The 13,192-nt window shown below is 45.1% G+C and overlaps 1 protein-coding gene across 1 annotated transcript in view; it reads left to right on the top strand.

Annotated features, from left to right (window-relative positions):
• Window positions 1-11,336: 11,336 nt before the first annotated feature.
• The window catches only part of rhpn1 (rhophilin, Rho GTPase binding protein 1), a 17,966-nt gene continuing 16,110 nt past the window's right edge, over window positions 11,337-13,192 (top strand). Inside the window, exons 1-2 of the mRNA XM_076045315.1 lie at window positions 11,337-11,531; window positions 11,692-11,796. Of these exons, the coding sequence (XP_075901430.1) occupies window positions 11,508-11,531; window positions 11,692-11,796 (129 nt within the window). The 5' untranslated portion in view covers window positions 11,337-11,507. The remainder of the gene's footprint in view (window positions 11,532-11,691; window positions 11,797-13,192) is intronic.

Here is a 13,192-nt window from a genome sequence, read left to right as displayed (position 1 = left end):
TTCTCTTTATGTTTTTCACTTATTAACTAAAATATAGTATATGAAAAAAAAAATGCCCATGTTGTCAACATCTGTTCTATCTATTGCATTGCACCAACGTTGCGGAGCCAAGCGTTATCGTTAGAAGTTAATCATAATTTTCTTCCCAAACTTTACCCCTGCAGGCTGACGGCGGTATCACCGCCCAGCGTTTCATCCACATTGTGAACTATTGTCTAAAAAATAAGTAGAAAATGATAGTATTTGTAAAAATTTGCAGCATCTGGCCAATAATTTGTGTTGTATTTGCCACTTATACACAAGAATATACTCAGATCAACAGTCTTGCTCCCAGTTGGCTTCCATCTTGCACTGCCATATTTCTAAGGAAGCCTGGAGTGGACAATCCAGCTGCCTGACAGCAGAGCGTCTTGCATTTAAGGTGACTGCTCGTGTCTTCAAATAAACCAATGAAGAAGAAGGTGGACAAGGTATCCATGTTTGAGTGGATACCTTGCCAGTTCACAAGCTTGCCAGTGAACTGTAGTTCACTGGCAAGCTTGCCAGTGAGCTACAGTAGCCTGCACACTGAACCCTTCCCCCCCACCCCTCGTACTTTCAGCAGACAAATTCTAAATGTGTCTCCCCCCAATTGAACAGCTGTGGTGAGGAAGTGAGGGTCGTGTTGGAAGAAGAGGAGCAACAGGATGACAGCCGTCTCGGCTCAGCCAAAATAATTATTTTACTGAGGTTACAAATTGGGTTTGTCTCGGACGGATAATGGATGTGCAGGCTCTCAGCGTGCACCTTGCGCTATCTGTCTGCTAGAACAGGCAGGCCAATCACAGACCAGGGAACGTGCAGTCATGACAAAGGGTTTTAAAAGAGGCTCTGGAGACTTTGGAAGTATTTCTCCACCTTGCTGGGTGTCTGCAATGTTTCAGAGCAAGACAAGGACAACACATACATGAAATTTAGACTGAGGAATTGGACTTTTATCTTCACCTCAATAACCATCGCACTTGACAGCCAGTAATGTGTTTTAGTCATTTTATGTACAAAGTTCAATTATTAGTTATGGTATAAAATGTTGAATTTTGTTGATCGAACCTGGTTTTAGGTTTTGTGTTTTTTTTTTATACACTGTATAACTCCAAGATGCCCTGCAGACAGCTTGGGCAGTGGCGATACCCCACTCACTCACTCAGTAATAAATGCAAATTGATTTTCTTCCTTCTCTCCTGCAGGGAGAAGGCAGCCTGTGGCCTGTTTTTCACTGCAGAGGGCCACACATTAAGATACGGACCCCTGTGGTGAAATTCAAAATGATCCTAGAATATGTGGGCATGAGCCAGTTGCCACAGGATAGTTATTGTTGTCACTTCCATGCATGCAGAGGCGGTACAGAGCCCCATCGTTTTCACCAATCAAATAACAAAGCATTACGCCAATACTGACAGACACTGAATATCACCACCAAGGTTGGGAGCTGGGAGACCAAAACAAGAAAGAACCAACAAACCCAACTGTCAGGCCACAACTCAGACAGGAACCACAAGCGGATCAGAGCCGACCCAACTTCTTTATTTCTTGAGCTTTCTTTTCAAATCCAGCAGGCAGAGGCGGAGTCCAAAACAGCAGGGGGCGTACGTACTGACTGAGACGAGCAAGTCCAAGTCCAATAAATGGCCTGCTTGCAGGGACGTCAGCGGGAGATATGATGTCCCTGCTGTCAGGTTGGTGGTCAGGCCACAGGGCAGCAAGCAGCGGCTATGTGACTCGGGGCGGCGCCCAGCAGGAGCTGCTGGTCTGTTGAGACGTGGCTCAGAGGAAGAAGCCCAGTCGTTGCTGGAGACAGGATGGCCTTCCTCCGCTAACAGGTCTTCTGCCACATGCGGCGGGGGAATATTTTAGAATATTAATTGCACACTCGGTATGCCGTCGTCATATGGTGTTTATTAGTATTCCGTCAACTCAATGAGGTGTGAAAGGGAACAGATGCTATGTCTGCATCCACCCTGCATCCTTTAGCTTCTTATCAGTGAGTCTGCTCCTGCTCCCCACCCCCCCACCCCAACCCCAACCCATCTGATGCCTTCTTCAAATTTACTCCATTTGAAATATGGATTAATTACCCTCGGTGTGATCTAACTGATCAGGGTAAGGACTTCCTTCTGTGTGCAGATGGACGCTGCGCCTCTTGGGTGCAACCACAGCTTCCTGAAGCACTGACGACTCCTTCTGACTGTCGGCTTCCGTCTTCCACGGAAGGTGTTAGTCAAATGGTAAACGGACTGAACTTATTGCTTAGCGCTCTTTAGCACCCTGACGGTACCACACAGCGCTTTACCAAGCCTCTCCTTCACCCTGCACACAGACAGTCAGACACCAGAGGCTGGCTGCTGCTAAAGTAGCGAAGAAAAAAAAAGCACATTTGCTATTTTTGACTGAGCAAAAGAAAATAATATATCAGAGATTAAAAGCAGGTAGCAACAGGTGAAGTTAACAGTGCTGGGCACTGATTGGGTCTAGGTGTGTACATGCTTAATGTACGATCAGGGAGTGAAGGACTAGTTTTCAACACAAAAACAAAATTTGAATTGCAACTTTCAAAATGAGGACAATTAAGTAATCAGCATAGAAAATATTATCTCATGACTTTAGTTTAGCCAAGAAGGGCCAATCATTTGGTCTGTCTCAGGAAATAACTTGCTCATTCTGGTCCTCTCTTCCTCTCTCTCTCACACACACACACATACACGCACAGCCTCAATGTCAGTCACGTCAAATAATAAAGATAAATAAACAACTGCTGGGTTGGACATTGCCATTAGAGAGTCTGGCTCCATAGCAGAGTAATAGATTGAGGTCGGCGACACTTTCATACAGACTGGCAGCCATTTCTGTCAGTGTCACTGTAATGCCATTAGGCTGCAGTAATTGCAGTGAGTTAGTCTGTGTTAGTGAATGCAGCTATTTCTGCTTCCTGCTCTGTCAGAACTGATTACTGTCCTTAGTCTCCACCATCACTCCTGTACATCAGTGTGCAGAGATACACTGTCAAATGGACATGGGGAACAAATTACACGGGTGTGGACGACCTCATTGGTCAACTCTTGGCGACCTCATCGCGATGGCACGTGACCATGACCAAGAAGACGTTGAACCCTCATTTTCATAAATCCAAACTGCTGCTGCTTGCGTTAGTAACAATTCAAAACATCCTATCATGCAATGCATTAAAACGTATCACCTGCGTATCGTATCATGTTTCTTGTATGTAGACCACTCTCACCTGGGTTGAATTCCTGTTTGACAAGTGAGCTGAATGACTCATAGACCTGTCTGAATATATCTACAGCAACCTTGCAAAAACCAACTGATCCCTCTATATCTTATTTAAAATGCATATATAAAGAATTATAGTCTACCTATAATTATATAGTCTATATAATTATAGTCTACCTATATTGCATATAGTTGTGCAATTATAGTCTACCTTTTTATTTAAAAATATAAGCGTTTGGTTGACTAAAGCAACATGCATTGAAGTAACAGTACTGACTGTCCCATGTCACCAGATTGCCTCATACTTTGCCTTTCATTTCGGAAATATTTTTTCCAGTGTTTATAATGAATGCCATTGTTTCATCAGCCACATTGTAGTGGCAAGAAGTGGCTGTGTCACAACTTAATGCAGCACCAATAGCAGTTTCTTTCCTTTTGATTGTTTCTTTGAAAATGAATTCAGCTCATACTTGGACCATAGCTTCCTCTAGGAGCTGTTCAAGATCTGCACATATTAATACAGGCAGTCTCAGGGCAGTCCAACTGCCTGAGAAGGTCAAGTGGAAATTTACCAAATGTAATAGAATTTTAATTCCTGTAGCCCGGCTTAAATGGTGTGAGGTGGAGGGCTGAGTGTGAGCTTCAGGAGGGAGGAGGATTGTAATTGCTCTCTGATAATCAAAGTGTGCAGCCCCGTCCGGTCTCTGCAGGCTCGGCTCATCCAGCAAACTAGTTTCTTCATCATTCAAAATCATTCAGTTTTCAGACAGCAGACTCTGTCGCTCCAGGAGAGCGGTGGAAAGCTGTGAAAAGGCCATTTTCCGGCCGTCGGTATAGCCTGGAAAGTGAAAGCGTCAGAGAGAAAGGTGTTTGATCAGATGGAAGACAATCTGGGCAGACCTTTCAAAATAAAGCTCCTCACCAGAGATGTCTATCACATCTGAGATGGAGGACAGCAGGGAGCAGAGGGCTGGAAGATCACAGTGCAAAACACAATGAGAATGTTCTGCTAAAAAAAAAAACTTTGTTGCTGAAAAAATGTGTCACATAATTAATGATTGAAGTGTGCGCCTGTACTTAATAAAAACTCTCAGTATAAATAATTAGAATACTATCTAATTCTAATGCCAAGATCTGATTCTGTCCGTGCATTACCTTCACTTGTAGGATGTAGTATACATAATAATGTCCAAAGTTCATTTATGTCATGTATATTAATGCAGCGCATCACAATAAAAGGTTCATGGTCTCTGACTCAATCGGTGTTATTTCTAAGTTGTTGTTTCCTATTTCCGCCAGCAGGGAACCCGAGTCCCAAGGTAAACAGGTCCCGCTGGGCTTTGCCAACTGTCAGCAGCTTCTCCACATGAAAAGACCACCTGCTGGCAGCAGGTAAATACAGTCAGACACACGTACTTGTGCAAAAGAAAAGCTGAATCGTTCAGTGTAACATCTGCTGTGTTGCACAGACGAGGCCGTCCACTCAGTGTGTGTCTGAATAACTGCTCACCTGCTCTTTTCCATCTGAAGTATTGCAGTCAAAATATAAACGGCCGTGACATTTTTTTTTTTTAATTAATCTGCGAATAGAGGGGTTTGATGTGATTAAAGTAGCGGAGGGCTGTTCAGTCCACAGGATAACCACCACCAGGGTTAAGACAGGCAGAGAGCTCTGGAAAACACAGACAGGCAGGTTCTATTCACAGCAGTAGTCTGGTTCTTCTGTTCAGACAAAAGACATAGTGAACACAATCAAACTCATATTCTTATTCTGCTCCTTATTAGTGCTACAGGTGCACAGTTATGAATGCCTGACATCAGGAATCCAGCAAAATACAGCAGGTAAACATGTCGGTGGAAATCACGGTGCTTCTATTGCTGTTCTGTTGTTATAGGCGGATTATTTCAGTGTCAACACAAGGCAGGCAGGCAGGCAGACAGGCAGGCAGGCAGGCAGGCGTCCCTTTGACCTCCAGCCTCAAGAGGATGGAGGAGCACCAAATACATCAGGCCAATTTCATTACATTGCTGGAAAATCAATATAGTCTAGCATCCTATTTACCTGCACAATATCCAGGGGAGAGATGCAGTAGATTAGTAGATGAAGGCTGACCTACTTTTGATATGATTACCTTGATGTCCTTCCTCTGATGAGTGGAGAGACTTCAGGAGGGAAAGCTGTGGTATTCAAGGTTTGGATCCAGTGTGCAAAGTGAAAATATCCCGAGAAACTGGAAAACATGAAGTTGTTTGCAACTGTACACACACATGTATATATATATATATATATATATATATATATATATATATATATATATATATATATATATATATATATATATATAATTATTATTATTATTATTATTATTATTATTATTATTATTATTATTATTATTATTGTTGTTGTTGTTGTTGTTGTTGTTTTATTATTACAGTATTGCTAGGAGACATTCCGGCAAACTCCTGAATGTCGCCCTCTGGCGGCATCGTGATGTTCTCGGACAGGCGAGCGGTTCTGCTCTGCGAACAGCCGCTCATTCCAGCCCGGGACACCTCGCAGGACGGCGGGGAAGACGACGAGACGCCTCCTGCATGTCTTCTTCTTATTTTTTCTTCTTCTACTTCTTCTTCTTCTTTGATCCAAGGCGATGAACTGTGAGCTGTTTTATGATCAGGTTACATCTCTCTTTTTTTTTCTGGACCGGTTTTTAAAAAGCATAACTGTTGGTGTCAACTGTCAGTTCGTGCGTAAGAGAGAAGCCAACCAGCGGTTCAGATTCGTCGGGGAACTGTTTTATTCTTCGGGGACCTGTTGGATGACTGCTCAGCCTGGAAGCTGTGGAGCATCAGCTGCCTGATCAGGCGCATTTTCCGCGGATACAGCATCCTCCCGCTCCGCTCGATGACTGTTTCCCCTCCCTCAGGCGCAACTTCAACCTCAGCGGTGGAAACAATGTTTCTGTGCAACATCAGTGCCATCAAGGACTGGAGCTACTTTCTGTCGCACATCTTGCCGCTCATGAACAGAAGCTCGGGCTTCGCCAGCGCGGACCGGGCGGAGGACGTGACGAGCACCGCGGCCACGGCGCTGCAGCCGAGCCGCGACCTGGGCGCCAGTCGGCCGCCCCTCCACTCCAACTACACCTCGGGCATGGAGCAGGTCCTGCGGTACTCCTCGGAGAGCGACCTGCTGTACGGCGCCGGCGACAGGACGCCGCCGTCGCCGCCGCGGGACTCCATGGACTCCATGCCGCTGCCCAAGGCGCTGCTGTACCTGCTGATGGCGGCTCTGGTGGTGGTGGCGGTGGCCTACGCCATAGTGGGACACCTGCTCAAAGACGTGGTCAATGACTTTGTGGGTATGTCACTGTGTGTGTGTGTGTGTGTGTGTGTGTGTGTGTGTGTGTGTGTGTGTGTGTGTGTGTGTGTGTGTGTGTGTGTGTGTGTGTGGTAAAGTAGTAGTAGATTAGATTAGATTGAACTTTATTGATCCCAAATTGGGAAACTACACAGTTGCAGCAGTCAAAAAGCAATACAAAAAGTCACAATAGAAGAATAAAAAATAAACTATACAGTAGTTACAGTTACAGTTAAAGGCTGGTGAAACTATACAGTAGTTACAAGATATACAATAAAAAAAATAAAAAAAATACAATCAATCTATTTACAACAAACAAATAAAGAGTCAGACACAGTCGGCATAAACAAATTGTTATTACCTCAGTGTTAAAGCTGTATTTTACACATTTCCCCTCCGGCGCCAGATACATTTTTCAACCCAATCACACTCAAAATGCAAACCTCTGTTTGGTTTTTGTCACGTCACAGCATTCACCTCCATCATTTTGCTGGGAAAAATGTCTTAAAGGTTTCAAACAAAGCTCAGGCCTGATTCCTGCCGGCACCTTTGAAGCATTGCTCCCCACCTGTCACAGTCACCAATATCACACCTGTGCAGATGTGTGAGAATGGCTCGCACCTACCATTGTCTTTCTGCAATGCTTCACTTCAGCCAGTCGCTCACATGCCTGTTGTCTCGCCCACTGCTTCCAGGTGGCGGCAGGTCCGTGGTCGCCGACGGTGGCGGCGGCGGCCGTGAAAGCAGTGAAGCAGGTAGTGAAGCAGAAGTAAAGGGTCACCTGGGAAGCGGTGTGCAGCACTTAGCTTTGCCACAGAGACTCGCTGAGCGCCTCTGCAGCTGTCCGGCGGTGGGGGCTGCTGTGTCCGTCCGTCCGTCCTCCTGTCTGTCTGTCTGTCTGTCTGCACCTTCCTTGACCTTCATGCAAGAACTTGGTCGCATTCAAGCCCACATGCAACACAGCATGTGGCCCGTGCAGGATTATACAGCGGTGCAAAAAGCTGTGTTGCTGCAGAGTTAATGAAGTCAGACGTCAACAAACACAACATGTCACTCTTAAATTGGCTCCTTTTTTACTATCATTGCAAAAAAGGATCACTTCAGCTTCATTTTCAACCGTCTACAAACCACAGTGCAGTTTCTATATTTTGACACTGAATGTTTACTGTAGCACCGGAAGCAATTTCACTTCTCTGTATGTGTGACACATATTGCAGAACCACCATACACCATACCATACATGACACCATACAATTTTTCTTCTCAAAATAACATTTTTATTTCATTTTTTGTTTATGCTACTGACACAGTCCACCTCACTGACCTGATACAGGACTGTGCCACTAATACCCGGCTGTCCTCAATGCTCTGTTAATAAATGTTGACCTCGCCTTTTGCTTGGTTACAACTATTTTGAACCTGATCAGTTTGTTTCAGCTCTTTGTTTCCATTTCTTCAGGGAACTCAGTCACCTCAAACATCTGCATTGACAACATGACTTTTTTTTAAATCCACCCAATTGAAGTTGACATATCAATGAGTATAGAATAAGTCTGGAAGAGCAGAGCAGTCCTCTGGGAGGCCAGTGCAAATCACTGAGATGAATTCTGGCTGCGTTTCCTGTTTGCTCTTCACACTCGTGGCTGTCAGCCTCGCTCTCACCTCCTCATCTGACACAACAGTGATTGATGTGTCCCAATTCAACATGGCTCCAGCGCTCACGAGGGGGCTGCTAGCGGACGGCTGACATCTCTGCCAGAAACAATTTTATGCTGCTTGGCTTCTAATGGAATCCCAGAGGCTGAACCTGGCGTGATTCTCAACCTTCCTCTCTGCATGCTCTAAATACCAAACTTACTTCATCGTTTGTTTTTTAAACGTCATGAGCAAGAACTTTTGAGCTCTCGTCACAATGACGTCTGTAAGATGAAAGCTGTATGAGTGCTTGTGAAATAAAGGCTCCTTTAGGCACTGGGCAGAAACACAGAGGCTACTGAATGAAGAACACAGAAGGCAAACAGACCACGCCTCCATCCTTCAAAGCTCATCAAATCCAACAACTTCCAGACCACGTCATGACCTGCACGTCCACCACGCAATGAGATGTGAATTTAGGATCATCTAACACATGAAGCAAATCATCAGAAGTGAACCACCGGGGGGGGGGGAGGGTGATCCGGTGCCACCTGAGAAGGTGCTCTAGTGAAGAAGGCTCTGGGTCTTGGTCAGAAGAGAAATGTGCACTCAAGCAGGAAGGTTGTGAGAGTGTCTCTGTCTGTATTATTGTTGGTGGCGTGTTTTAAAACAGTGCAGATGTGAGAGCAGCAGGTCTGCTCTTGGTGTCGACAGCCTTTTGCCATATAGTCAGTCTTCTGGAGCTCTCAGGACAATAATCCAGTTCATCTTGTCATGTTGTGCACCAGTCTTTTGCTAAACCCTCAGAACTGCTCCAACCTGACACAGCTGAAGGTCACTGTAGTGCACTCGATGTCCCTTACAAGCTTAAAATAGAAGAAATGATTGTGATCAATAAAAAAAATAAAAAGTGTCATTAATTGATAATTAATTTGTCTATTTCTGGGTCAGGACAGACATTGGGTGGAAACGGTCTTGATAGACTTTGGTATTATTTTTATTATTATTTGTCCTTATTGTGTCTGCTTAACAGTTTAACTCTCTCTCTGTTGCACCTCCTGCTGGCAGGCTGGGTGTTTGGCTCCCATCGCAACACAAGCCGCAACAAGAGGGAGATCAGCTGCATCACAAGTACCATGAGCGAGTCGGGCGAGAGGCCTCACCTGGTAGAGTTCAGCTACATCTCTCTCAACCACACTGGCTCCAACCAGTCAGAGGAGATGGTGGTGAGAATAGACGAGGCGTCTGGGACGTAGCAGCGGCCGACCTTCAAGTGTCCTCTGGGAGTCCAGTGGACGTCTTTGTCAAAGCTCTGTCCGCTGTTTCATCAGCTGCTGGTGGTCTGCATGTGGTGTGTAGTGCCTGGCTGATGCTGGGCCACCAGCGAATGCTGGAAGCACTTGAAGGCATCACAAACTGAGCCAGAGTGAACTCACACTTTCGCACAATCTTGACTGGAAGCCCGAAGAACTTCCAGATGGAGGAGGCTGATCCTAAACGTCCATGGTGAACCTCATCCTTTATGTGTTCCAAGTTCTCCCACCTGCAGAGGTTCCACTCTGTTTGGTATTGTTCGGTATTGTCTCACGCTGATGATTTAATTGTAACAGTGTAACATCACTTCCTGCACCGTTCAGCATTTCTCCTGTCCAACTGCATCCTCACCTCAACGTTGGCCCTGATGTTGGTAAATACTCAGTGTGGTGCCGGTGGTTCTGAAGAGAGGTCCAGTCACCCTGTTCCTCAGAACAACTGGAACCACGAGGGAGAAGCAGGAGAAAATAAAGAGCTGAATGTGGTACTGAAAGAGCTCCACTTACAACATTATTGTTTAAAAATGATGTATTGAAGACGATTTTGATGATTCCTTAATGGCTTGTTTGTTTCCAAAAAGTGTGTGATTGATGTGAAGTGGCTTTTGTCGAAACCCCACCTTGGACACCGTTGAGTCACTGAGACGTGAAACCACCGGCGACGGCAGCCGCACGACACACCTGCACGTACACATTTTCAAGGTGAAAGAGTCAAAGTTCATGTCAAGTACACGTATGACGTGAATATTTACTTCACGTGTTCTTTTGAGTTCTAGAAGCGTGTAGCTCGTTGAAGCTCCCAGATGTTACATCTGGAATTCATCGTTTAAAATTCAAAAATGTATCATTCTGGGATGTTGCTGCGAATAAAAATCAACTGTCTTATTATTTCCCATCAAATACTCACAAAGAAAAGTGTTTCTGTTGATATAATTTAATATAATATAATATAATAACATGGCACTGCTCCTGACCAGGGAGTCCTTGATGTTGTTTTTGTACTAAAAACTAATAAATACTTTTTTTTTGATGTAATGAAAAAATAATAAAGTGTTGACTTCATCAAGTACAGAGGTACACATCAACAAACATACATTCAGTCAATACTGCTTTATAAAGCGCTGTTCCGTTGTCTTCAACATATGAGCGAGAGCATTTGGACTGGATGTTGACAGAGTTAACGCGCCCTCTTGTGGCTAAGAAAAAAAGAAAAAAACCCAGACAGATTAAACACAAAGCATGTTTGAAACCACGACTTTTGCACTGCCGGGTCAGAGAGCGTACACAGCGTTGTCAGTTATGTTTGTCTATATTATATTATAATATATTAAAAATATTTCCATTTTCCATTGTTTCAACACTCATCGTCTCACATTGAAGCAACGCGGCAAATATAACAACTTCCGTCATATCTCACCTAAAATTCCACCTTTTTTTCCCCCTCGCTCGAACACCAAAAGACAGACGCAGTTTTTTATTATTTTCTTTCTCTTTTCCCCGAAAGTTTTTTTTTTTTTCCCCCACAGGACGCTCAAGTCAAAGCCCGAGTGTTACCCTAGCAACGGCCCGCGGAACAAGGAGGGGGACGCCTCGCCAGCCGTGATTAGTCCGCGGAGGCTGCCGTTCGGTTCTAGTCGTTTCTGTGATTGGCTCTTCTCCGCTGTCACTCTGACGCGCTGCACTTCCATTGGCCAGCTCCTGGCTGTTGTACCCGCCCATTTGAATAAGCCGTCAGAAAAAAAAGAGCGAGGTGAAGGAGGAGGAGGAGGAGGAGGAGGAGGTGTTGGTAAAGTGCTGAAGTTGTCCGTATTTCGGACGGCACGACGTTGTTTTTCACCTCCGGCGCTGCTTGAAGGCTTTCAGCTGCGGTTGAGCGAAAAAGTGGAAGAAATGTAGCTACTTTTTTTTTTTTTTTTTTTTTCTTCTTCGTTGCAATGGAGGAATCTTTGTCGAGGCAAGTGTTAGCAAACTGGTTAGCTGCTCTAACTTCACACCGACTCGTTGTCGAAGATGACTTTTTTTTTGTTCGTGTGTGTTGCTTTTTTTTGTGTGTGTTGTCCAGTGCAGAAGTTGAATGCTTGTTGACTCGCTGCGTGTGGTCATTTATTTCCCAGAGAGTTGGAGATGTCGCTGTCAGACGGCGCGTCGGACGACGACGACGACACGCCAGCAGCGACGTTACCGCCGACAGACGGCAGCAGCCAAAGCGGGAGCATCCGCAAGGTTGCACACACACACACACACACACACACACACACACACACACACACACACACACACACACACACACACACCGCAGTAGTTCCATCACCTTATGAAGCAGCAGTGCTCGCGCTCTGCTCGTTCTGTACAGGAGACTTTGCACATTAAAGTTGGCACTGTTTTATTTTTTGTTAAAGAATTTGAAACTTAAAATAATAATAATCATAATAATAATAATAATAATAATAATAATAATAATAATAATAATAAATAAATAAATAAATAAAAATCACCCATATTCAGCGTTTAAATGGTTACACAATATACTAAATAGCTGCAACAAGTCATGTAAACGAGCAGTTATTACAAAAGCACCTACAGTGAATAACACAGTAATAACAAAGCGGCTTGTTTGACTCCAGAGTAATTGTGATGTAGTGTTATCGCCAAACGGCAAACAACTAGTGTGTATTGTGTGACTCTGTTTGCAGAGTTTGTTCACTATTAGTTCTTACAGTCTCTGAGTTTTATCGTAACTCCACTCAAGTGGAGTCAGGGAAGGAGGAGGAGGAGGAGGAGCATTGGAAGCTTCAAAGTTTTACCCCCTCCAAAAAAAACAAAGACATGTTTGGCCAAACAACCTCACAGGAGACCAGCCAGGTGTCCACGTTTGCATGAGACGAGTCAAACTTTTCATAAAAACAACAGCAACATCTGCTGCGACACAACGTCATGGTGGCTTTCTTCTGGCAGCGGCGTCTCCATTCGTTGAGTGGTCACTGTGTTGCTGCTGGAGCAGGAATAGCAGACGCTCGTCTCACAGGTCTCCTCACAGAGCTGCGCAGGAGAGCCCATTGCTGCTTTTTCATTGCACACGCGCGTTATTTGATATCTTTGGGACTAAAGACGTCCATGGACTTCCTCCTCCACCTCCTCACTGCCCAGGAGCAGTGAGGAGGACTTTGGTTTCCCTCTGGCCAGTCTGTGTGTGTGTGTTGCTGGGAAGTCACGGGAAGGTTTTGGGATCTTATCGACACAGATGTCGAGCCTCCATCCTCCTGCCTTCCTGACTCTACGGCAGAGGCAGGCCGGGCCCTCCGCCAGGAGCCTCTAATCCATGCAGGCACTCTGAGGATTACTCGACGTGCGCCACGCTAAACAAACACTTACAACTGGGTGAGAGGGAAAGAAAAGCACGGAAGGAGGAGGAAGATAAAGGCAGAGCAGCGAGTCTGGCGACAGGAAGCGGAAGCTGAAGCGTGTTTGCTGCCACCCGTTGGGCCCACTGCATTGAAGAAGAGTCCATCTGCCTCCTGTACCTGTGAAAGGAGTCCAGTGTTGGTGCACTGGAAGTGGTGTTGTTGTTTTGAGCAGTCAGCTGTTGGAAGCGCAAGCTTGCAGAGATTCAACAGGCAGG

The sequence above is a fragment of the Nelusetta ayraudi genome, unplaced genomic scaffold, assembly GCF_046127955.1.
Source record: "Nelusetta ayraudi isolate G7.1 ecotype Tasmania unplaced genomic scaffold, CSIRO-AGI_Nayr_v1 ptg000084l, whole genome shotgun sequence".
NCBI lineage: Eukaryota > Metazoa > Chordata > Actinopteri > Tetraodontiformes > Monacanthidae > Nelusetta > Nelusetta ayraudi.
This window is presented reverse-complemented; position numbering and strand designations above follow the sequence as displayed.